Genomic DNA, 25,748 nt, shown 5'->3' on the forward strand with positions numbered 1-25,748 from the left:
GAAAAACAAGATCAAATGCAGAAGGTCTAATAGCAGAAAGAGGAAGATCAGAGTCTAAACCTCAAGGTAAATGGAAAGGTAGATCTAAAAGCAGAAACAACATATCAAAGTCAAGACCAAGAGGTCCAGGAAAACCCAGAGAATGCTGGACATGCGGCAAAGAGGGTCATTACAAGAAAGATTGTCCAGACAAGAAGAACTGGAAATCGAATGAAGCTGCTAATGTTGCTCATGACAAAGAGCAACCCATGATCCTAACCGCAAGCGCTCACGATCCTATGAAGGAATGGGTAATGGATTCTGGCTGCACTTTCCATATCACACCTGAAAGGGAAGTATTATTTGACTTCAAAGAAGTAGACGGTGGAAAAGTCTTATTAGGAAACAACACCCATTGTGAAGTCAAATGTATTGGAAAAATAAGAATTATAAATTCTGAAGGAGCTCAAGTCATTCTAAGCGATGTGAGATACATGCCATCAATGGGCAGAAATCTTATCTCCTACGGTCAATTGGAGAAAAATGGATGCAAGTATGAAGGGGAGAATTTTACAGTCACTTTCTATCGAGAAGGTAAGAAAGTACTATCTGGAAAATATCAAGATGGCTTATACTATCTACAAGGATCTGTCATAAAAGGAGAAGTATCAGTGGCTAGAGCTGAGACAAACCTAACGAACAGATGGCATTCCAGACTAGGGCATATGAGTCTGAAGAACATGAATCTCTTGGTCAAGGGAGGGTATTTGAATCCTAAAGAAGTGCACACTTTGGATTTTTGTGAAAAATGTGTCTTTGGCAAAGCTCATAAGCAAAGTTTCCCGGAGGGCAGACACACATCAAAGGAGAGGCTTGATTATGTACACAGTGATCTTTGGGGATCAGTCTCTAATGAACCAAGCTTATCAGGCTGCATATATTTCCTAACTTTCATTGATGACTATTCTAGAAAGGTTTGGATAAGGTTTCTAAGAAGCAAAGATGAAGTATACGAGAATTTTTCAGAATGGAAGGTACTTGTTGAAAACATTACCAAGAAAAGGTTGAAATATCTACGAACAGACAATGGTCTAGAGTTCTGTAATGTCAGAATGGATAAGCTGTGCAGTGATTCTGGAGTTCAAAGGCACAAAACGTGCACTTACACCCCACAACAGAATGGGGTGGCAGAGAGAATGAATCGGACTATAAGATTCGATGTATGCTAGCAGAGTCAGGATTGGAAAAATCGTTTTGGGCTGAAGCTGCTTGTACTGCAGTATATCTAATAAACCGGTCTCCAAATGCAGCATTGAACTTTAAAATCCCAGAAGAGTTATGGACAAAGTCGAAAGTTGATTACAGTCACCTAAGAAGGTTTGGATGTGTGGCGTATGTTCACATAACACAGGACAAGATGAGTCCTAGGGCTGTTAAAGGGGTTTTCGTAGGATATCCTCAAGGAGTCAAAGGTTATAGAGTATGGATACCAGAAGATGGTAAATGCTCTAACAGCAAAAACGTTGTATTTGATGAGGATAAGTTGTATCATGATTCAGAGAAGAAGATTGAGAAACCTAAGAAACCTAAGAAAGTGACTTTCAGAACAGAATTGATACAAGGTCCATCAACTCAAGGTTGTACCAGTCAAGGTGGAGCTGATTCAGAAATTGCAGGGTCTACTGGTCAAGGTGGAGCAGATTCAGAACAAGAAAGCTCAAAGTCTTCAAGTGAAACTGATGAAGATTCTGAGGGAGAAGATTTGGAACAGACTGAACATCTAGACTTAGATGACTATGTATTAGCAAGAGATAGAGAACGAAGAGTGATCAGACCACCATCAAGGTACGAGGATGGGGATTCTGTCATTGCATATGCACTGGCTTGTGCTACGACCATCGAGCTGGATGAGCCAAGAACAATTGCTGAGGCTAAGCGTAGCAAACACTGGAAGAAGTGGAAAGAAGCCATGACAAAAGAGAAAGTATCTCTGGACAAGAATAATACATTTGTTCTAGTTCCAAGACTAGAGAAACAAAGGGTGATTGGCTGTAAGTGGATTTATAAGTACAAAGAAGGGATTCCAGGGATCGAGGATCCTAGATTCAAAGCACGTCTAGTAGGGAAAGGCTTCACTCAAATTGAAGGGATAGACTATAATGAAATATTTGCACCTGTGGTTAAACATGTGTCGATAAGAATCATGCTATCAATAGTGGTTAACTATGATTTGGAGTTGGAACAGCTTGATGTGAAAACAGCTTTTCTACATGGAGTTCTTGAAGAGAAAATCTAAATGGAGCAACCTGAGGAGTTTATAGAAAAGGGGAAAGAAGAAATGGTGTGCCTTCTAAAGAAATCCCTATACGGACTTAAACAGTCCCCTAGACAATGGAATCAGAAGTTTAATGAGTTCATGATATCTCAAGGATTCACACGTTGTTCTAAGGACCCGTGTGTCTACACTAAAGGCACGACTGTGGAGAATATGATCTATCTACTACTCTATGTTGATGATATGCTCGTGGCAGCTAGAGACATTGGTAAGATAAATTGTCTTAAGAAGAATTTAAACAAGATGTTTGAGATGAAAGATCTTGGACCAGCATCCAGAATATTTGGAATGGATATCAAAAGAGATCGAAAAAATGGAGTGCTAAAGCTTTCACAGGAAAGATATATCAAGCAAGTTCTAAGGACATTCAATATGGAAGAGAGTAAAGCAGTTGTGACTCCTAGCAATTCTCTGTTTAAACTAAGAAGCCTAAGACCTGAAGAAATAGAAGCAGAGAGAGATGCTATGGATACAATTCCTTATGCAAGCGCAGTAGGGAGTTTAATGTATGCGATGGTCGGATCAAGACCAGATTTGGGATATGCTATTGGAGTGGTGAGTAGATTCATGGCAGATCCTGGAAGAAGTCACTGAGAAGCAGTTAAATGGATCCTAAGATATTTAAATGGTGCATCTAACGTTTGCCTAACGTTCACTAAGACAGAGGAGTTTGACATTGAAGGGTTCTCAGATTCAGATTATTCTGCGGACTTAGATAAAAGGAGATCAGTATCAGCCTATGTGTTCATAGTGGGTGGCAATACGGTTAGTTGGAGATCATGTCTACAGCAAGTAGTTGCACTATCCACTACAGAAGCAGAGTACATGGCACTAGCAGAAGCTACTAAAGAAGGCATCTGGTTACTAGCTATGTGTGAAGAGCTAGGATTTAAGACGGATTCATTCAAACTAAACTGTGACTCACAAAGTGCAATCTGCCTAGCAAAGAATAGTGTGCATCATGACAGAACTAAACACACTGCAAGGAAATATCATTTCATACGCGATGTTATTGATCAGGGTTCAGTCAAGGTTCAAAAGGTTCACACCACAGAGAATGCAGCAGATATGTTGACCAAGAGTTTACCTGGGAAGAGTTTCGAGAAGTGTCTTGGACTCCTCAAGGTGATCCGATAGTCAACTTGAAGCATCCCGAGGTTCCTGTTAGTTGATTAAAGGACCTCGCAAAGGGATATAAAAACAGATACAGAGGTTGATCAGTATCGGTAACACGAAATCAACACACACAAGGTTATCAAACGGTAAAGTTTGGAAGAAGATTTATCTACGGTATTCCCAGAGATGAATCGGGTTTCTTAAAGCAAGCAACATTGGTTTTAGTAGAGTTAATCCTTACGGGTTTTCACTAGGGTTAACTCACAATCAGCTACAAGAAGTTCACCTGGAGATACAGCTAACGCTTGAGCCTTGGAGATTTTTTTTTTCAACTGCAGTATAGAAGAGAAATCAGTAAGGCCGATAACAAGCAATTACGTCCCAGAACAGAAACTAAAAGGGTTAGCAGATTACCAAGGAGCTTTGAGAATGGCTTATGCCTCGAAATACTCTCACAAATGAAGACCTGAAGCGACAGGAGATTAGTCGACGAATCTCATCGTCCTGAGTAAGGTGTTTCGGATTTTGTGGAGAGAGAGGCCGAGCTAATATAAATCTGATAAGAGATCTAGTGGATTAAACTCTTAGCGGTGGAGCAAAGGAGTTGGAGGTTCAAAGGTGAAAGTTTTACAGCAGACATGGAGAATCGACAAAGCAAACTTGAAGTCACCGATGCATGTGATTGAGAGTGGAAGAAGAAAGGAGATCCAAGGCTTGCATAAGCTAAGGATGGAGAATCAGTGGAGTTGCGTTGGTGAGAAAAGCTACAAAGGAGACTCGCACTACAAGAAAACACTGGCTTTACAACTAAGTTTTACAACGAACATAATTCCTCGTAAATTTACAAGTAGATTACGTCGACGTTACGACGAAAAGCAGTTTCGTCGTAAAGTGGATGTAATATTACAACGAAACTGTTTCGTCGTAAAGTCGTTGTAAAGTTACAACGCTTTTACATGGAAAATTAAATTCCACGTAAACGCTTTGTAATGTAACAAGGACTTTACGACGAATCCTGTTTCCTTATCTTTCCTCGTAAAGACGTTGTAATGTTACAAGGACTTTACGAGGAATCCTATTTCCTTATATTTCCTCGTAATGGCGTTGTAATTTAACAAGTATTTTACAATGAATCGGGTTACCGTTATACTTGGTCGAAACGTGTATTAAGTGTGCTTTATACCTAACTAAATTCCTTGTAAAGTGGATGTAAAATCCTTGTAAAAAAGTTGTAAATCCGTAGTAATACATTGCGTTGTAAAATACTTGTTAAACCTTTACCTACCAAACTCGAAAATCTTCTATATATATGTCATTTCTCAATGCTAAAAACACACCAACAAATCCAAGAAAAAAGAAAAACTGAAAAACACAACTAAAAAAATGGCTGATGGATGCAATATCTACGAGATACGGAGTTGGACGATTAGTGACTTTCCTGCTTATGGGATATTGTCTGGGTGGACAACTCATGGAAGATTATCTTGTCCAATTTGTCGTGGATCGACAGATGCTTTTCAACTGAAGAATGGTAGAAAGAGTTGTTAGTTTGATTGTCATCGTTGATTTCTTCCCATCTCCCATCCGTACCGAAGAAATAAGACATTGTTTAGATACAAAAAAGTTGTCAGAGATAGTCCTCTTCCATATCTCACCGGACAACAGATCCTAGCAGAAATTGATTATTATGGAGCTCTGGAAACGGTGCCGTGTGGAGGAAACTGGCATGTTCAGGGAAATATGTCTGATGGGTATGGAGTCTCTCACAATTGGCATAAGAAGAGTATATTTTGGGAGCTGCCTTACTGGAAGGATCTTCTTTTACGCCACAACTTGGATGTGATGCACATAGAGAAGAACTTTTTTGACAACATCATGAATACAATATTGAATGTCCCAGGAAAGACAGAAGATAACAAAAAGTCAAGGATGGACTTACCTTCTATCTGCTGGAGAAGTGAGTTACATATCAAGAGTAATGGCAGTGTTCCTGTTCCCATCTTCCGGTTGTCATCAGCAGCGAAAACACCTTTGTTTGATTGGGTCTCATCAGAAGTTAAGTTCCCTGATGGTTATGTTTCAAATCTGTCAAGATGTGTTGAACGTGGTCAAAAGTTTTCCGGAATGAAGAGTCATGATTGTCATGTGTTTATGCAACAACTACTTCCATTCGCTTTTGCTGAGCTCCTTCCAACAAATGTACATGAAGCACTTGCAGGTAAATATTAATTTATAATATATTACATATGTTTATAAAATGTTATTAATTGGGTTATATTCGCAACATACAACAATTGAAGCATTCTTCAGAGAATACTCGTATGTGGGATACCTTTCACACATACGAGTATGGAAGACATCGGGCAACAAGTAACTACGGAATATGTGTGAAAAGCGAAACATAATTTTACGGGATCTTGCAGGAGATTATTGAAGTGGAATTTCCAGGGTTATTGAAGCTAAAATGTGTCCTCTTCAAATGTGAATGGTTCGATCCCGTTGACAATCGAGGTGTTCGATTTAACAAATTTGGTGTTGGGGATGTCAACTCTGGGAGAAGATACAACAAATTCGAGCCTTTCATCCTAGCTTCCCAGGCTGAACAAGTTAGCTTTCTTCCATACCCTCGCCTTCAAAGTTCTGGGATTAATTGGTTGGCTACTATCAAAATTACACCTCGTGGACGAATTGTTGCTGGAGAAGAACCACCATTGCAAGAAGAAGATGCTATTAATGAAGTTGAGGTTCCTGATCAACAACTTGATGAAAATCTTCTGATCGACCCAAATAACCATCAATATGAAGATCTTCCCGAAGATGCGACAGATGAAGCACGTGAAGACGAGTTCGATTGTAGTGACGACGATGACTGTTCAGATGTTGATGAGAACTCAAACGATTCAGAATGATGTAATATATGTAACAAATGTTGTTTTTATCTTTACAAAATATTGTACCCAATGTTGTTTTTTATTGCTTAAGTGAGATACTTAATGTATGTGTACTATAAGTTGTCTTGTATAATATCTATTTCTTAAGGTAAAAAATTTTATTTTGTTGAAGTTAAGGGTTTTAGTTGGATAAAGAGGATGAAAGTATGAATGAGTGATAATGGTAAAGATGATAACTTTGGGGTTTAGGGATTTGATTTTCGGGGTTTCATACTTTCCTCGTAAATTCGTTGTAAATAAAAACATGGGTCTGGTAACTTCGTCGTAACATAAAATATTATTTCCATGTAAATTCGTCGTAACATAAAATACTATTTCCTAGTAACTTCGTCGTAAATGAAAAAACACGGGCCTGGTAACTTTGTCGTAAATGAAAAAACACGGGCCTGGTAACTTCGTCGTAAACCAAAACACGGGCCTGGTAACTTCGTCGTAAACGAAAACACGGGTCTGGTAACTTCCTCGTAACATTACGACGAAGTTACGAGGAAACCATTTTTATATATATGGGAGAAGTCTTTCAGACGAGCACTGCTCGTATCTTCCTCCCTAACTCCTCTCCCCCTCTAAGGTAACTTTCTCTCTCTATCTTTTTTTTTTTTTTTTTTTTATAGTTTAGGTGGTTAGTTTAGGTGATTAGTTTAGGGGATTAGTTTAGGTGATTAGTTAACGGAATTAGTTTAGATGATTAGTTTAGAAAATTATTTTAAACAATTCGTTTAGGATATATATTAATTTAATTTTTTAAATTTTCTAGATGGCTCCTAGACCGAGACCAGCAGCTCCTGCACCTACGTATGCGGATTTGTTTGGCGATGGATCTTCCTCTAGCGGTCCATCGTCTTCTTCCGGGACAGTTCCGGGCTCTCACACATCTCGGAGAGTTTCTTCGACCCCTCCTCCTCTTCCATCTCAGATGCCTCCCCCACCAGCTCCACCTGTCGCCCCGGATCAGCCTGCCCCACCGGCTGCAGTTCATCCCGATTTGCGGGTGCCAGCTCATGCACCATTCGCAAGATACACCGTCGAGGATTTGCTTGCCCAGCCCGGACGAGAGGGTTTACACGTTCTGGATCCCGATAGGCCCCCGGGTACTTATTGGTAAGTACATAAAATTATTAATTTTAAATTTAAAATCTTTGATCAATTTTTTTAACAAATTTGTTATATTTGCAGGTTTGGGGCTAACAACCGTGTTAGCCGGAGCGTTTCAGAGACGATGAAGGGATATTATGACGGCCCTTATCCCAACTGGACCATGACTCCCGATCACGTCAAGACGACGTGGTTTAAATATTTTGCGGTAATTATATTTACATATTATTAATATTTTTATTGTTAATTAAATAATTATTATTTTTTTTCTAATCTTTTAAAATGTTTGTTTTTTCAGCAAAGGTGGAACTGGTCCGTAAGAATCACCGAGAGGGTGAAGGCGAATTTATTGCAAAGGCGAAAACTCGTCTTTGCAACACCGTCTCCGATTGGAAGGACAAGTGGGAGATTTACGGCTATGAGGGGAAGTCGAGCGGGGTCACAAAGGAAGCATGGGATGGCCTCATCACCTATTGGAACGAACCCAGCTCCATCCGCAAAGCCAACTCCTGCTCCGCTTCCCGAAGAACGAGGGATAAAGATGGCCATTTGCCCATGGTTCATAGAACCGGCCAAAAACCCAATGCCGGAATTCGTCTCGAAGATGTAAGTTTTATTTAAATTTATAATTTTCATTATTTTAAACTTGTATTTATTAATTATATTTAATTTATTTATTATTGCTGTTTATTAGTTGGAGAAGACGGGAGTTTTGCCATCTCTCTCGGACTTATTCAAGATGACTCACGCCTCACCAGATGGGGTTTTTGTGGATCCTGCATCCGAGAAACTCTTCAACGCTGTGGCGTCTCGGGTTGAAGAGCAAGAGACGCAACTTACCCAACAGTCTGCAGATGGATTACCCGTCAAGTTGTCAACCGAAGAGGTAGACCGGATCTTCGAGGAGGTAAAACTTAATAATTTTAATTTTTTTTCTTTATTTTATTATTAACTCTAAATACGTTTTTATATATATACATATAGGTGGCTCCTAGAAAGAAGGGAAGGACGGTCGGAATAGGTTCCATTAACGAAGTTGCAAGGGCGACTTCGTCATACTATTCGAGACGGGACCAGGACAACGACCGGATGCAGGCTCGCATGGATACCCGGCAGCAGCGTTTGGACTCTCTCGAGGGTTTGCTGGATGTGATGGCGTAGGGAAATCCAACTTTGCAGAGAGCTTTGGCGGAGAGACGAGCAGCTCTCGGGATGAGCCAGCCGGATCCCAAAGCAGGAACGTCCACAGACCCGAACCCCTCAGCCAACTACTTCGATGACGATGATGTTGGCCTTTAGTTTCCTTTTTTTAATTTCTTTTGTTTTGTATAAAAAATTTAAATTCTATTTAATTAATGAATTTATAGTTTTTTTTAAAAAATTATTTGGTTTCATATTTAATTTATTTCAAATATTTTAAATTTTAAAATTATTGTTTTATAAAATTTATATAATTATTATAATTAATTAATATTTTAAATATGGAGATGTAAATTCGTTGTAAAATTCCACGTTAAGTCCTCGTAACGTTTACGAGGAATTTACATGGAGTCGTTGTAAAGTCCTCGTAAAGTTTACATCGACTTTACGTGGAAGCCTTACGTGGCTTTTACAACGAACTATTACGAGGTATTTACATCGTCATTTACGAGGGCATTACGACGAATAGTTTCCTTCCGCTTTACGAGGAATTGACTTCCTCGTAAACGTAACTAGGACTTTACGACGAAACCTCCGTTACGACGAGCGTTTAACAACGAAACGCGTATCGATGTTAATTCGTCGTAAAGCCCCTATTACGACGAATTTACAACGAATACCGCCCTCGTAAAAAATATGTTTTCTTGTAGTGTCGGTGAAAAAGGAAGAAAGAGGGAGACGACAAGTCGGTGAAGAGAGAGAGAGAGAGACTGAGAAGCTCGTTTGAAGACTCGGACATAGACAAAGGTGGAGATTGTCGGGTTAGTTGTCGGGTTAGTTGTCTCTGATCCTCATCATGGGCTAAACCGAAAAGCCCACAAGTCATAACTAAAGGCCTGCGAAGATTCTCAGCACCAAGACCCATCTCTTTTAGGGTTATTTGAGATGCCCGTATAAAAGAGGAAAAGGTGGGTGACTTGAAGAGGACGGCAACAACATCAGATTGTGGAGAGCAGGTGAAAGTTGATTGTCTTGGTTAAAAGATCGTCGTAGCATACCTGAGCATACATCAATCAAGTTATAAGAACTAGATATATAGTTCATAGCTCTATTATTCGGTGTAGAAGTGATTAGAGCTTTACTTCTCTTGTATTACTCTTTGTACTTGAGATAGTGGATTGAAAGCGTAGTTCTTCCCCAGACGTACCGCAAAGGGAACTGGGTAACCAAAGCTTTGTGTCTTGTCTCCTATACAACAAACAAACAAATTGTATCAAGGTTAATTGATCAAGCATTAGCTAAACAAATCTAGCTAAGGAACTAAGGTTTAAGACAGTAATACAATCTAAGACCTTACAATATATTGGAGAATTTATTCTGGTTTTTTAATAATCATGCAAATTTAAAGTTGTTACTAATTACGTACCAACACCAAATTATCCCATTATACTGTAGCAAAAATGATGTGTAAGTGTATATAAATACTTGTGTAATCCCATCCTTAATGATTAATTAATTATTACAATATCGAATCCCTTGACTTCACTCAAACACGTTCACGATGGCGTCATCTGATGCAACACAAGATATTAATACTTACACGTATATATACACACACATAAGTACATATATATACGTGTAAAACATGAGATTCTATTTGCGAAGTCTTTGTCTATATAAGTTCCAACTTTTCTCACAGTTGTGTCTTCTTTTCCTACCTCGCCGCTCTTCAACCAAAATAATCCCTAACTTTTGTTGGCACAACTTTTTCTTTCAATGTCAGAAGAATTTCAAGAATCCGAGATTACATTTTCCGATGAATATTTCATGAGTAACAACGTCAAGAGTAGCAACAAAGAAAACACCAAAAGACAGCCGATGGCCACGGAGAAGAAGTCATCTCCGGTGAGAATTCCGTCAAGAACTATTTTACCGTGTACGGTTGAGGAGGAGGATGAGGAGGGGAAGGAGAGTATAACTCCTCCACATGTCATAATCGGAAAACGAAGAACGGAAGCGCAAATGGCGTTTTCCTTCTGTACCCTTAAAGGAAGAGACTTAAGTCGTCACCGGAACTCCGTTCTTAGGATGACCGGTTTTTTGGAAGTTTAATTGTTCCAAAATAAAATGAGAACCGATCTGGTTTAGATTGCTTTTGTTGTATTTGTATAAAACAGCTTTGAAGATAACCGAATGGAATCACAATTTTTTTTTTAATATGGTGAAAGAAAAGTTTAGTGTTGGGAATAATCTTCCATTATTTAATATTGTAAGATGTTAACTTAATAATAACAATTTCATGTTAAATTATTGTTTGGTTTCTTGAGAAGAGGAAAACCAATAAGAATAAAATCTTAGGTTAAGTCGAGTTATGCTATATGAGTTTGCTTGTGAAGTAATTGGTTTCTTGGCTTGTAGATCTTGTATTTGGTAGTTGATAAAAAAAAAAGAGCTTGTATTTGGTTCACATTCATGAGCCTTAAGAGCATCCACAATGGGTGATATCCATTATGGAAAATCCTTAGGAATAAATTATCAATTTTTTTTTTTGAATAGTTAAGGACTCTTGTGAAAAATGTGTGTACAATGGTGAACCCGAAGTTGGAATCCTTAGGAATTAAAAAAAAAAAAAAATTTTGTTTAGTGAAATTTAATTTTTTATATATTGAATGATTAAATAGAATAACTTAACATAAGAGTTTATAAGATGATTAGATAAAAATATGATTAAATATAAAGATACAACATGAGAGCTTATAAATATTTAAGATGATTAAATTTAAAAATACAACATGATTATGAATCACCAAATTTGTTCCAAATATTTCTATTAAATCATATTTCAATCGATGATGTTCCTGGGTATCGTGAACATCATCCCGAATGCCGAGAATATTATGGATATTTGTAAACATCATCAAATGAAACCCTAATTTCAAACGAAAATCTCCAAATCGATTGAAAAAAAAAACAAAACGAACCGTAAATTGCCGACAAAACCAAACTCAAAACATCACCTGCCCAATAACCCGATGCCACCTGTCTTAAGGATCAAGTCCTTGAACCTCTTACGGACAGACTGATACGATGAAATCCTTACACTATTTGTCTTACACTATTCCTCCCATTGTGAAACTCGGCCGAGGGGTAGAGATACTTTGAAAGTAATGTTAAGCGAATCTAATCATTATATAATTAATAAAATATTTGTTTAAATAAACAATTTGATACCTTAAAAATCAGCTTGACATTGGGTTGGGTTACTTGGGTATATGGTTCAAGTATATACACATTGGTTTAAATTAATCAACATGTGGAAATTATCTTATGTTTATGGAATGTTACATTTCATATATGCTTTAAAAAATTAGATCAAATAAAGTCTTTGCTGACACTCATATGTACATTATACCTATCTTCAGATTAATTAGCCACTAGTCGTAGATTTTCGGTGTATATCGAAGTTGAACTATCAAACGGTGAAGGTTACATATTATCATTATTTTTTGTCAATTTTTTTAAGTCAGTATTTCATTTTGTAATAAATATTTGAGAAAATTGTTTTTTTAGATAAAAATAATGATAACTATGTTTCATTAGGCTAATTCATATTTTGTACCATTTTTATCTCTAATGTCTTTTAGTATTTTTGAAAATAAATCAAATAAATAGTTTTACAAACTAAATTTTTTTGGAAAAATAGTAATTACCGATGAAATACCCATATAAACTTAGTGGTATTTTTTCAATTTTAAAAATGTTTAAATCATAATTTCAGATTTTGTTCTACATAAAGTAGAATTAACATTCTACGAAGTAGAAAATAAAATCCATTTTTTTCATTGAATCTACTATTTTTAGAATACATAATCTACGTAAATAATAGTACTCTAAAAATATTTAGAATACACATTCCGCACTTAACTTATCGTTCTAAAATCTGTAGAAATCGGAATCTACAGATTACTATAAATCAATGTTTTTAAAACCGGACCGACCCGATGGTTGGACCGGGTTCGACCATGAACCGGTTATATAGCCGGGTTGGTCTAGTAATTGGTTGGACCATGAACCGGCCACATAGCCGGATTTTATTTCAAAATTATTAAACCAATAAAAACCACTAAAACTATCAAAAATCTATAAATCATCCATATAAACAAAAAACTAATTTATATTTATAATATTTTATGTTCAAAATTGATTTATATTTTAACTATGCATCATGTTTACTAATATTACTTTTATATTTAAATACTAAAAAAATATTAAACCATATTATTGAACCAGATTTGATCTGGTCGAACCATATTGAACCGTGACCCAAAATATTTCCGGTTCAGCTTCCGGTCCGGTTTTAAAAACACTGCTATAAATCTAAAACATGTAGAAATCAAAATCAAAATCTACACATTACTATAAATCTAAAAACCTGTAGAAAACGAGTTCTACACATTTACTATATTCTACGGATAAGAATAATCAGTTCCGAAAAATATGGGAAGAAAATATTTGAAAATATTCGGTTTTCATATATGAAAAAAACGTTTTTCAGAAAAAATAAAAAATAAAATAAAATCGCTTTGAAAATATTCAGTTTCCTTATATGAAAAAACAAATTTTCAGAAAAAAAAAAAAAAAAAGATCGTTTTGAAAATATTCAGTTTCCATATATGAAAAAACGATTTTTCAAAAAAAAATATAAAAAAAAATCGTGGGACATAAAGTGTAGGCTTAGGGTTTTTATTTATTTATTTAAGGATTTTTAATGTTTTTTAATTTTAATTACTTTAATTATTTATTATATTTTAATATTTAACATATGTTTTGTTTATTGTAATTTCAAATTTATAATTAAAATTATGGGGTATTATTGTAATTTTGAAAATAATTAGCCAAATGGGACACAAAATATATGAGATTAGTTTGATTGGATATAGTTACCATTTTTTTGGTCTAAAAAACAATTTTTCCTGAATATTTTTAACATATGCATCATTTACAGCGGGATAAATAAATTAAAATAAAATAAAATTTGATGAATTTTATAAATGTATATTATTCATGATCTATTTAATTAAACACTATATATACACATTCGGGATTTAAATTCAACTAATTAATGCTATTGATCAGCCGAAACCACAGGCGTAGACCGATTCCGCTTCCGTCTTTTCCGTGCTCTATGACTACCACCAAACTTTAACCGTCCAGTATCCCTAAACCGGTTCTTCTCAGCCGTCACGATCACACACTCAGGTGGAGGCACGGCGTATCTCACGGTGTCGTAACAATACGAATAATACATATAACGTTCCCGGAACCGTCTCATCGCAGCTGCTTGTTTAGGACTAATGGTTGAGTAATCACTAGTCATGAGATCTTGGTCGGAAGCAGAACAGTTGATGTAGTTATAACCAACGGTATTGTTGTTGTTGTTGTTGGGGAATGAGTCGGAGACATTACAACCGTCTAGAGCAACGTCTTTGAACTCGGAGACGAAAGGTGAAAATGCATAGTCGACGCCGAATTTACCGCCGGAAGTAGCCCAGCTTGAGGCGTCCCAAATGGTTGCGTAGAGAGACATTGGTTTTTGTGGATAGTCTCCTTTCATTTCTTCTTTTCTTATGATTTCTCTTATTGGCACATCGTCTACCCAAAATCTGCATATCATAAACTAGCCAACATTGTGATATTGAATGTTATATTGCATATTTTCTTGGCTAACTAGAGAAAGATTTTACCCATGAGGTTTTCAAATTTTGATGACCTAAACCGATCCATTGTTAATCAAACTAAGACTAAATTTGAAATATGCGTTTGACGTGCCCACCAGTACTCTCATGCGTGTAAATGAGACTGGACTTGCCGTGTCTTTTTTGCATTTACTAAAATGTATACTACACAACAACCACTTACTTTATATTCAACATACATACCTCATGCACACTATCAAAACCACATGCACCAGTCTAGATCACCTAACTAAGAACTACATGCATGCACCGGTCTTGAAATTTTGATTGTTTAACAACTCTTATAACCAATGAGCATAATTAAGTAAAATTGTTGACTTATATAGAGAAAGGATTGTGAGAAAGAGGAAACTAACATTATTTTGGTAGGGTTCCAAAGGATGCTATAACGGTGAAACTCCTTGGACGGATCAAACCAAAGACGGTAGCGTTCTTCTCGGCCACGGTTTGTGCTACCGTTTCCGTACATATTCGTCTGAAACCGCCACGGCTTCCCTTCAACGTTTCCTAAGAACTCTATGTCTAATTCATCGTGGGTCTTCACAAACACATCGCCGTTTGACGTCTATATCATATCAACGTCATTTGCATTCAATCACTTTTAAAAAGTGTTTTTAGTACACTAATAAGGAAACTGAAAAAAAAATAGTGACTTACATAGAAGGCTACTACAAGACCGGCCGTGTAAGCTCCTGGCAACTTTATCAACGAACTAAAAAATCCATGTTGATACATGTTTGAAGATATAAATCCTGACCCTATTGAATTCATTTTGAAAACAATTTCGTATTAAAATCTATATAATTAAAACTCAACGACTTTGATTAGTGACATTTACTAGATAATTAATTGTTGAAAATGAACTAATTAAATTTATGAAATTGAAAAAGAAACTTAACAAACTTGAAAACTTGGAACAATGAAATCTCATCTACTACATCATGTACCTTTACATATTGACTGAATATAAATCAAGCTTTTGTAAAATTTCATGTTTGGTAAAAAGATGGTATAATCGCCTAATAATGTTAATTGGATAACATGGAATATAAATTAAGATTTTCTTGCAAAATTTCATGTTTGGTAAAAGATGGTATATAATCGCATAATCATGTTATCTATCACCATAATCGAATTACCATGTCTATCTATTAATATGTTCATGCAACCCACAAAATTAAACTTACAAATGATGATCATCATCAAAAACTTAAAAGTCGAGTCTCTTAACGTGAAACTAATTATATGTTCTTGAGAAATCTTCACACTGTTCTATTTATATCATAACTTGAAAGACAAGAAAATTACCGGTATATTTGTCGAGGAGTAATCGAACGCTGCGATCATCAGGAGATCGGATGAGATTAGATTCACCAAATAAATGAGAAAGACCTTCATCGAAGAATATGGGGTTTATGTTCTCCAATCCCAAAACACCTCTCCATGATACGAACATCATCATCACCATCATCACCTTTAATCCATGATTAATCCATAAAAGGTATATTGAATCTCTCATATTCTTAGGTTCTTTGCAAACTCGGAACAAAGAGAAAAGTTGTTTGGTTTTTCTCTTTCTTTGTATGGTCTAAGATGTTTGTTGGTGTTTTTTCTTTGCTTAAGATGCGTCAAAGTGGGAAAGAGAAGACCATGGAATTGTCTAAGTTTTGCTTCTATCATTTGTGGGAGTTGTTTAAAAAGACTATTCCTTTCCTTACTTATCTACCGAATTGCCATCGTTCATTTTCAATATTTTGTATTAAAAAAAACGATTTATTTATACATACAGTTGAGAATTTCAGTGAAGGTCACATACGTTGTATAGTAATCTACAAAAAAAAATTCGTATTCAAATTTTATTGAAGACTTTTTTATATTTTCATAATTGTTATCAAGGATGTTATAACTGATGGTGTGGCTAAATTTTTGTGGATCAATAGTAGGGGCTTAAGAGGTTATATATTTGATTTCCGTTGTGGAAATATAAAAATGATTAATTTATCATAATTTGGACCTCAACCTAACCTAGCCTAACCTAACCTAACCAAAGATGTACGGGCCTTCAAACCTCCTAATTATTAAAAAAAAAAAATTGATGAAACCATTTGGTTCCTTGTTATGTTTTCTTGAGACCATATCTTTGATTTTATCTTGTCCATTTGTAGGATGGTGATAACGTTCTAGAATTATGTTCTAAGAAGGATGAAGAGAGAGCCAAACTTTTGAGGTTGAGACAAAAGAAGTGCAAGTGGGAGAAGACAAGGATGAGAATGCAATTCAGACATGAACAAAGAAGGAAAACCTGCCACTAGCTTCTTGTCAATGAAGCTCTCTCAAAGTAAGTAACGAAAAGATTCATCAAACTCTTTAATTTTCTAAGTGATTTAAAGCTCTCTGTCTCTTATCTTTGTCTAAACATGAATCATTTTCAACCCGAGTTCTTAGATCACTGAGTACATGGTTATGCGTTCTTGTATTTGGGGAATTTAGAGATTTGTTCATGTCTTTTACGTCGTGTTGTTATTTGTCACATTAAAAGTTCATACCAAAGCAGCAGAATAATAAACCATCAAAAATTCTAACAGAAGTGATCATGAATGCATAAGTAAATAACATACGCTGATAGACATGGATATCATTCATCATCTGCTAAGTAAGAGACAATGGTTTGTCTAGTGTTATGTTATAAAATACGATTTATTCTACAAAACTCAAAAGTTGTGATTACAGAATGAAAGTTTGTTATCAAGATGTTTATCCATTTTCCCCCCTTGTTGACAAAGACAAAAAGACATCAGACAGAGAACTTGACGCCTTCATCATCGGCTGAAGTTCCTTTGAACAATGCAAGCTTGCCCTTGTTCTCTAGCAGCTTCAATGCTCTCATTAGAATCGTCCGATCAATCCCTTCAAGTTCTGAAAAAAAAGAACATTCCAAAGAGAATAGTTTCATTCGCATTATGTGACACAAACCAAAATCATATTCATAAATTTGAAAGGGTTTTTATTCTACCTGTTCCAAGTGATTCAGTCCCTGAACGTATTTCTTCAACAGTCATAACACTGTCCTCTAAACCATTCTCTCTCACCTTATAGACAGAATACAACATACATGACATGGGTTAGAGAAGGGAGCAAGACACCAAGAATAAAAAAAAAGTCAGACATGTGGACTCACAAATTTAAGAATAATGTCTGCCCAGTCTTGAATCCGGTGCCAGAGAATCAGACATTTCCTATGACCTTTATCTAGCCACTCCGCACGCCCTGGATAAACAATGGCGTAAACATGAAAACGAAACCATGAGTGTAATGAACCTAACTCTTATATCACAAGAAGCTAACCTTCTCCAACAAAGGCTGAGAGGAAAGTTTCCCTTGCTTCATGGCTTAAAGTTCCTACAAACCAAAAAACAACTTAAAAAATGTTGAAAACATAGAAAGAGGCGCAATATTAACGGTGGAAGCCTAACAACGAATGAACAAATATCTTAATAGTTCCTTTCCTTACTAAGATGTTAACCATTCTGCAGCCTAGTTGAAAAACTAACATGTAATCAAAGTGGAAAAGGGGCAGGAATGGGGAACATACGATCAATAGCAGAGTTGGAGAAGAGAGGGAAGTCTTCTTCAACGCCGATCAGGAAGACCTTTTGGGATTTGCAGAAGTCCAAGATAAGCTCTTTCCAGAGCTGTATTTGCTTCTCACGAGTGTCCCTCACAGGCTGCAAACTGTAGACAAAAAAGATACAGACTTTCGATCATCAATCCATAATCTTTCAAGGGAGAAAAGAAAGAAACTTGAAGAAGAAGAGATTGATATACGTGAAATATGGAGGATAATTGAAGAACTGAGGAAGCTTGAAATCACCCAGTTTCTGCATCCTTTGACCCTCGCAAATCTATTTTCACAAAATCATGAAAGCTTAGAAACAAAACAGAGCCTGTAAAAATCAGACAAGACACATATTTCGTATCTAGCAACAACCCTGTCGGATTCAATCCAGGAACAACAGATCGAGAATCTGTGCCGGAGAGCTTGATCGGATACAGAAGTAAAAGGAACCGACTTTCCAATCAGAGACATTAACTGAAACAAGATGTACCGAAAACCCACCACTCAGATTAAAACCCAACCAGATGTGGAGCCCGACAAAGAACACAAAAGCTAACTCTTTTTTGGTTTCAAAACTATTTTGACTTGGGTTTGTTTGCAACTCTGCGGGGTGGATATGCTGTCTATCTTAATTGGGCACAAGTGAAATTAACTAGAATAATTAATACTAGTTTTATGTGGTTAATGATTAAAATCAGAAGTCTAGGGGATGGAAGAAGCATATAAAGAGGCTGATGATGACACACATTCACGCGTTTTGTTCGGATAAAATTTTCCTTTCTGTAATATCCGGTTCCTAATTTTATCATCCAATACTCTAATATCAAACAGAATACTCTGGAGTTCCAAAGTGATCGATGAAGAGTTGAGGAGAGTAATGAGAGATTTCGAATCAGAGAACAGGTTCAACTGAGAGAAATCATTGTCGACTACGTCTAACAGAGCAGCCTTTACCGCGAGTGCTTCCGCCACCAAAGGGGAGCCGACATGAGAGCGGTTAGATGAGCAGCGTCTTACCAAGACACCATGGTGGTCATAAATAACCCAGCCCTGTCCACTAACTTGTGAACAGGATCCCATGCACCATCAGTGAAGCAACAGTGGCCTACAGTCGGGCGAGCAGTGCTAAGAGAGGTGGGGGAGGAACGGACATGCTGTGGTTTTTGCTTGCAACGAGACCGTGTAGCTTCCTCCCATGCTCGAGCATCGTGAAGTACTTTCAAAGCCACCTCCGATGCCGACCAAACCTTATTCTCAAAGATAAATAAGTTCCTGTTTTTCCACAAATGCCAATAAACCCAGGGGTATAGCGGAGTAGATGCAAGACCAGTAGGTGGGAGGTTGACCATTTTAGTGTTGCTGGTGAGCAGTTCGCTTATCGAGCTAATCGAGTCAACAGGAGGCTTAAACAGAGCTGGAATTTCCTGCCAGACCTGGACCGCAAAGAGACAAGTTAGTAGCAGGTGGAGAGGAGTTTCTAGCGTAGCACAGCGTTTACAACGAGAGTTCATCTGCATTCCTCTACTTTGCAACATTGAACCCATCGGGAGGGCACCACTCTTTGCGCGCCAAAGGAAATGTTGCAGCTTAGGGGCAGTATTGACGTTCCAAATACATTTCTTCCACAGGAATTCATTAGTTGGAGGGCCATGCGTCTCCAGACGAGCGTTAGCGTACCCTAACTTTGAGGTGTACGTTCCGGTCTTATCGTAGAGCCACACAAGTTCATCCTTCATTTGAAAGGAGCTTGGAATGATTTGTAAGATGAGATCCTCATATTGAGGCAAGTGCTGTCGGATGGCCTCCAAATCCCAAGCGCTAGAAGGCAGGAGGAGATCAGAGACTCGAAGGTCTTGATTAGTAATGGCTGGGGGGCCCATTGGGCGCAAAGGACACAGCGGGGAGAGCCAGGGGTCCGTCCAAACACTAATGGATTCACCATTGCCGACCTTCCACCCTACACCATTGAGAAGAAGATCTCTTCCCCAGACAATCCCACGCCACCCATGAGAGGCAGAGTTAGGACATTGACAGTCTAGAATGGAAGAGGATAAGAGATACTTTCCCCTTAAGGTCTGCGCTAAGAGAGATTCAGGGTCCTTGAGCAGGAGCCAAGCAATTTTCGCCAATAAAGCTTGGTTGAAGCACTCAATGTCTCGAAAACCAAGGCCACCCATATTCTTTGGTAATGTGAGCTTCGACCAGGCTATCCAACACATTTTTCGAACACTTGGTTTCGCGTCCCACCAAAAACGAGTAAGAACCGACTGAATTTGTTTGCAAAGAGATGCTGGGAGTCGAAAGCACGACATGGCATATGACGGGATAGCCGTCAAGACGGACTTCAATAACACTTGCTTTCCCGCTCCCGAGAGGTATCTAGAGGCCCAGCTGATTGCTCGTTGACGGATACGATCAATGATACTGTTGAAAATGTCGCGCTTCTTCCGTCCAAAGTGTTCCGGGAGGCCTAAGTATTTACCGATGCCTCCCTCCTTATCTATACCAAGTGAGAGCTTAACTCGGTCTTTAGCAAGTAGGGGCGTTTTGGAGGAGAAGGTGATGGCTGACTTGGCTGGGTTAATACATTGTCCGGAAGCCTTTTCGTATTGTGCAAGTAGAGCCAGGAGATTTGCGCAACTTGCATGATCCGATCTGGTGAAGAACATGGTGTCGTCGGCGAACAGGAGGTGATTGATCGGGGGGCTATTTCGGGCTACCTTTACTCCCGGGATGAGACCTGCACGCTGAGCTTTCATACACATTCCCGATAATACTTCAGTACATAGAATAAAGAGGTACGGAGAGAGAGGATCCCCTTGGCGGATTCCTCTCGAAGGTACCACTCGCCCTTGCGGGCCGTCATTAATTAGGAATGAGTATGAAACCGAGGTGACGCAGGTCATCGTCCAAGAGATCCACTTTTCGCTGAAGCCCATTCTCCGAAGAACCGCCTCTAGGAAAGACCACTCAATACGGTCGTAGGCCTTACTCATATCCGTTTTCACGGCCATTGAGCAGCGGACCTTCGCCTTTGAGGTACGGAGATAATGAAGAATCTCGTGTGTGATGAGTACGTTGTCGCCAATTGCTCGTTTTGGAACGAATGCCGATTGATGTGGAGAGATAATCTGCGGTAGTAGCGGCTGGAGGCGACTCGTGAGGATTTTGGCAATTATTTTATAGTGTGTGGTACACAGAGCAATAGGGCGAAAATCAGAGACTTTCCTAGGGCAGGAGATCTTTGGGATGAGACGGACGTGAGTCTCATTTTGCCTTCGGTGAAGTTGCCCAGTCTCAAAGAAGTCTCGGATATCACGGTAGATGTCTTCGCCAATAATATCCCAATACGAGTGGTAGAAACCCGCGGAGAAACCGTCTGGGCCCGGGGCTTTGTCTGCATGAATAGCATAAACAGCTCGACGGACTTCCTCTCTGTCCGGGATGGTAGTGAGGAGGTCGTTTGTTTTTTTGGGGATACATGGCGAGATGGCCTCATGGACTGTTTCAATGCAGTCAGTGCCGGAGGAAGTGAAGATGGACTGGAAATAGCTGGAGATGATCCTCACTATCCCTTCTTCATTGTCGCATATTAAGCCTTGATCATCCTCCATGATAGATAATTTGTTGACTTGTTTCCTTCCCCGTGTTATTGCATGAAAGTATCCCGAATTACGGTCTCCACACTGTAGCCACTGAATACTGCTCCTTTGCTTCCAGTATTCTTCCTCCTCTAAATAGGCTTTTTCGAGAAGACGAGTGATGGAGGAAATGCGGTCAGGATCAGGCACAGAAGCAGATAAGGCCTCCTCCAATTGTTCTTGAGCTGATTTGATAATTTCAGAACTTTTAGCATTTTGCTCTTTAGTCCATTCAATGATTCTACATCGGATCCTGGTGGCTTTTGATATTACCGATTCGGAAACAGGACTGGGCCAATGCGTCTGCACGAGTTCACGGATTTCTGGCTTCTTGCGGAGTCTGCGATCAAACCGGAAGTTCACACGCTTCTGCTTAACCGTCTGATCAAATAATGTGAGGGGGCGGTGATCAGAGCCCTCAAAACGGAGGTAGACCGATTCAATTGTTTTTTTTAAAGGGTCCTTAAACTATCCAATATCCAAAATAACCAATCCAGTCCAGACCTAAGACAATATGTAGCTCTTTAAAAACGACTCTGGTATAAATATAAAAACTAATGCGAGCTCACCATTTTTAATGGCTTACAGAGATTTCTGATTGCAACAACTCTACTGCTGAATCTTATTCATGAAGAATCAGATACTACAAACACACATCTTTATGCTTGGTCTCTTTTGATGTTACAAAACCAATAAAGAATCGAATTGAATGCTACACAAGTGGATCTTTCTGTGTGTTGCCCAAAAAGATGAAACTTTTAGATTATGAAAGAATCATAGTCTTGAAGAAACACAGTTTGTCAATATTCTCTTTAGTTCCTTTCTCAATATCTTCCCTGTTGGAGATTTTGGTATTGAGCTAACCATCACCACTTTCCTCACCTTCCTGTACGGCGCAACCTATTCAAACAGAAAACGAAAAACATTACATTAGTTCCTCGATCTCCACATGTAGAAAACATGTTCCGTTTCCAATATGTCAAAACCCCTTTACTAGCAGAAAGCCTAACCTGAGCAGCTACATAGTTTATTACATCTTGTTCTGAAAGTGCTGTTTCTTGTCTCCTGACAACGAATGCTACCGGAATCTCTCCACACTCTTCATTTGGGGCACTGTAACAGAAAACTCTTATGTCACAACTTAATTCACAAATTTGGATACTTTTGATTTGGAATAATACACTGTGTGGAACATTGTCCAGTATCTTCCACTTATTAAACATATTATATTAAAATCTTTAGAGGCAGAACAAGATTTGTCAATTTTTTTGAGACTTACGCTGTTACTGCAGCATCGATAATCAAAGGATGTGAAACAAGAACAGCCTCCAAATCTGCTGGTGCTATCTGCCAAAAAAGACCCATGAGATCACTCACTGTGATCTAATGAAAGATAAAGAAAGAGAGTTCAGTACCTGAAAACCTTTGTACTTAATAATCTCCTTCATACGGTCAACAATAAACAGATAACCATCTTCACCAAAATAAGCAATGTCCCCAGTCCGTAGCCAACTTTTTTCAACAATTGTCATCTCAGTTGCTTCTGGGTTATTCAAGTATCCTGATACATAACTGAATGATGTTTATATTTCTCTCCAGTAAAATCAAAACTGTTCATGCAACAGACAAGCAAGAACTCCTCCTCTATATTCTAACACACTCATAAAAATACTCCACACGACAGTTGGAAGATCCGATCTATATTTACATTTAATGACGATGCAAGAGCTCTTCTATGATGTAAACCGTTGAGACAAGAGTCCTATATATGCTCTTTAACTATTTGGCAAGGAAAAAAAAAAGAAGTAGAATAAGAAGAATTTATTTTACCTTTCATGACACCGGGACCTTGTATCCAGAGCTCTCCTCGGTTACCTGGTGGAAGGAAAGAGCCAGAGCTCCAATCTACTACCCTAGCCTGCATATTAGGAGCAAGTAGTCCCACCGAAGAATACTTCCTAAGCTTTTGCGTGTTGAACCCTCGTGTTCCAACTGCGGTTGACTCAGTCATCCCATATCCCTGCAAAAAAAACAGTGATTCCACTTTCAGCTAAAACAGAACACTCCTCACTAACAAACTCCCAACAATAAAAACTTCAGAGTAACCTGAATCAAATCAACATGAGGAAGAGTCCCAACGAAATCCTCAATAAACTTCCTGCTCAAAGGAGCTGCTCCAGAAGAAACCTGCTTCAAGCTTCTAAACGCTTCCCCGCAAACTCCTTTCGCCTTCTTCGTCAACGCCATCAACATCGGAGGGACAACGGGGAAATGCGTGATCTTAAACCTCTCGATCACATCAACAACATCAGAAACATCAAACCTCCTCATAACAACAATGGTCGATCCAACAGACAACAGCCCCATCACAAAGAGTGATAAACCATAGATATGACACAAAGGCAACGCCGCTAGATAAACATTACTCGAGCCTGGATGCTCGTATTGCGAAGCTTCGAATCTAACAAAAAGCTCCATTGACGCAATGAGATTCCTATGAGTTAACATAACTCCTTTACTAGCTCCCGTTGTCCCAGATGAATACATAATCGCAGCTACGTCGTCTTGCTTAACCAAAGGCTTTGTTACTGACCCAAAATCAAAACCTCCTTTGATGATTGAGTAAAACTTCGGGTTCTCGACTCGAACCGAATCAAGATCGTAACTTTCGGGCACCCTTATCACCACAACCCCTAAAGAAGCCAGCTTCGCGACGCTTTCGCGAGAAGTAAACGCTAACGCGACGTTACACTCGCTAACTTGCTTCTTGATCTCTCCCAAGCTACTCGAAGGGTTCATTGTTGTGACAACGGTCCCCAAGGAGATCAGCGAGAGGAAAAGGAGCGGGAAGTAGAGGGAGTTAGGGAGGACGAGCGAAACGACGTCGCCTTGTCGGACGCCTAAGTCGCGATGAATCGCGGCGGCAATTGATTCGACCATGACCTGGAGCTCGGTGTAAGAAATCGAGAATCCGGTTAAGGAATCGACGAAGGCGGCGGAATTAGGATCGTCGATGGTGTGTATGTGGGAGAAGAGGGCGGAGGCGGCGTCGAGATGTGGGTCGACGGGGAGGTGGACGGAGGGGTGTTTGCTGGTGTAGATTCCGGTGTCGGGAGAGAACCAGGGAGGAGGAGGGTTTTGGGGAGACGGCGTTGGGATTTTAGGATTTGGGGATATGTGAAGATGAGTCGCCGCCATCAGAGAGAGAGAGAGAGAGAGAGAGAGAGAGAGAGTGTCGCGACGGCTGAGAGAAAGAGAGAGAGGTAGAAGCAGTAGCGGCGGAGAAAGAGTTGCCGCTATTTTTAAACGTGTTTTATAATTCCACTATTTAATTGCTTTAAAAAAAAAAAAAAACTTGGTAATTAGATAGTGTCCTCTTTCGTTCATCAACGTGAGTTTATGTTATGCACAACCAATGAAGATTTTTCTAAAATGAGATCATGAGGTTGATCGTTACAGGCTTACAGCTGTGGCTCTAAACTATTTGTTGTAAATTTTAAATGGTCAAATTTTATACGGTAGCTGTAGAATTTTAGATATAGACTTTTAGTCGTAAATTATTTCTTTAAAAATATAACTTACATCCGCGCTTTCAAAACGCTGAATTGTATCCTTTTAAAATATTTTATTTTATAAGATATCTAATTTGTTAAAACTGAAATACATTTTGGTACTGAACCATAAATAATAGTATAAATGAGAATTGTTTGGAAACATATATATCAATAAAAAAATATAATATTTTTTTAGTAATTTCATTAATATAATTACATTAATTATCTTTTCATATATAACTCAGTTTAACACAGTTTAACAATTTCATTAATTATATTACCTTAATAATACATCACATCGTTAATTATATTACCATAATAATAATGTGCAGATTTTTATTTATCAGTTAACCAACATTAATTTTGTGTCAATTATAAAATAAAAAAATGAAAAATAACTAAGTTTTGCATATGGGTTAAACGTTCGGTTTAGTTTGTTTTACTAAATTAATACTCCCTCCGTTTTTAATATAAATCATTTTAGAGAATTTTTTATGTTCCAAATTATATGACGTTTTCGATTTTCTATGTAAAATTTATTAACACTTAATGTTATATGACCAAT

General features: G+C 38.1%; 4 protein-coding genes across 7 annotated transcripts; 1 reads left to right on the forward strand and 3 right to left on the reverse strand.

The window, feature by feature from the left end:
• Positions 1 to 8,903: 8,903 nt before the first annotated feature.
• On the forward strand, positions 8,904 to 11,123 carry BNAC01G11490D. Its single transcript, XM_048745504.1, has one exon. It carries the CDS (start codon positions 10,393 to 10,395, stop codon positions 10,726 to 10,728), a length of 336 nt encoding a protein of 111 aa, XP_048601461.1. The 5' UTR covers positions 8,904 to 10,392; the 3' UTR covers positions 10,729 to 11,123.
• A 2,505-nt stretch (positions 11,124 to 13,628) lies between these two features.
• On the reverse strand, positions 13,629 to 16,064 carry LOC106423247 (probable xyloglucan endotransglucosylase/hydrolase protein 29). 2 transcript variants are annotated; one of them, XM_048745505.1, is made up of 4 exons: positions 15,681 to 16,064; positions 15,030 to 15,130; positions 14,729 to 14,937; positions 13,629 to 14,279 (listed from the first exon to the last, which is right to left on the reverse strand). In XM_048745505.1, exons 1-4 carry the CDS (start codon positions 15,889 to 15,891, stop codon positions 13,742 to 13,744), a joined length of 1,059 nt encoding a protein of 352 aa, XP_048601462.1. In that variant the 5' UTR covers positions 15,892 to 16,064; the 3' UTR covers positions 13,629 to 13,741. The 2 variants fall into 2 exon arrangements, with proteins under 2 accessions (XP_048601462.1, XP_048601463.1); XM_048745506.1 differs by lacking the exon at positions 15,030 to 15,130 and having other exon boundaries at positions 15,681 to 15,770.
• Positions 16,065 to 17,053: 989 nt separating this feature from the next.
• On the reverse strand, positions 17,054 to 18,675 carry LOC106423206 (vacuolar protein sorting-associated protein 25). 2 transcript variants are annotated; one of them, XM_013863995.3, is made up of 7 exons: positions 18,490 to 18,675; positions 18,198 to 18,274; positions 17,965 to 18,104; positions 17,718 to 17,771; positions 17,551 to 17,639; positions 17,386 to 17,461; positions 17,054 to 17,288 (listed from the first exon to the last, which is right to left on the reverse strand). In XM_013863995.3, exons 2-7 carry the CDS (start codon positions 18,254 to 18,256, stop codon positions 17,167 to 17,169), a joined length of 540 nt encoding a protein of 179 aa, XP_013719449.1. In that variant the 5' UTR covers positions 18,257 to 18,274; positions 18,490 to 18,675; the 3' UTR covers positions 17,054 to 17,166. The 2 variants fall into 2 exon arrangements, with proteins under 2 accessions (XP_013719449.1, XP_013719448.1); XM_013863994.3 differs by having other exon boundaries at positions 18,361 to 18,663.
• Positions 18,676 to 22,146: 3,471 nt separating this feature from the next.
• LOC106423208 (4-coumarate--CoA ligase-like 6) lies at positions 22,147 to 25,136 on the reverse strand. Of its 2 annotated transcripts, none has more exons than XR_002655027.2 (6): positions 23,736 to 25,136; positions 23,460 to 23,649; positions 23,045 to 23,190; positions 22,909 to 22,972; positions 22,640 to 22,742; positions 22,147 to 22,529 (listed from the first exon to the last, which is right to left on the reverse strand). XR_002655027.2 is itself a non-coding variant. In XM_013863997.3 (6 exons), the coding sequence occupies exons 1-6, from the start codon at positions 24,825 to 24,827 to the stop codon at positions 22,404 to 22,406; spliced, it is 1,725 nt and encodes a 574-aa protein (XP_013719451.1). In that variant the 5' UTR covers positions 24,828 to 25,136; the 3' UTR covers positions 22,147 to 22,403. The 2 variants fall into 2 exon arrangements, 1 of the variants encoding a protein (XP_013719451.1); XM_013863997.3 differs by having other exon boundaries at positions 22,909 to 22,976.
• Between the last annotated feature and the right edge of the window lie 612 nt (positions 25,137 to 25,748).

Source organism: Brassica napus, chromosome C1 (assembly GCF_020379485.1).
Source record: "Brassica napus cultivar Da-Ae chromosome C1, Da-Ae, whole genome shotgun sequence".
Classification (NCBI taxonomy): Eukaryota; Viridiplantae; Streptophyta; class Magnoliopsida; order Brassicales; family Brassicaceae; genus Brassica; species Brassica napus.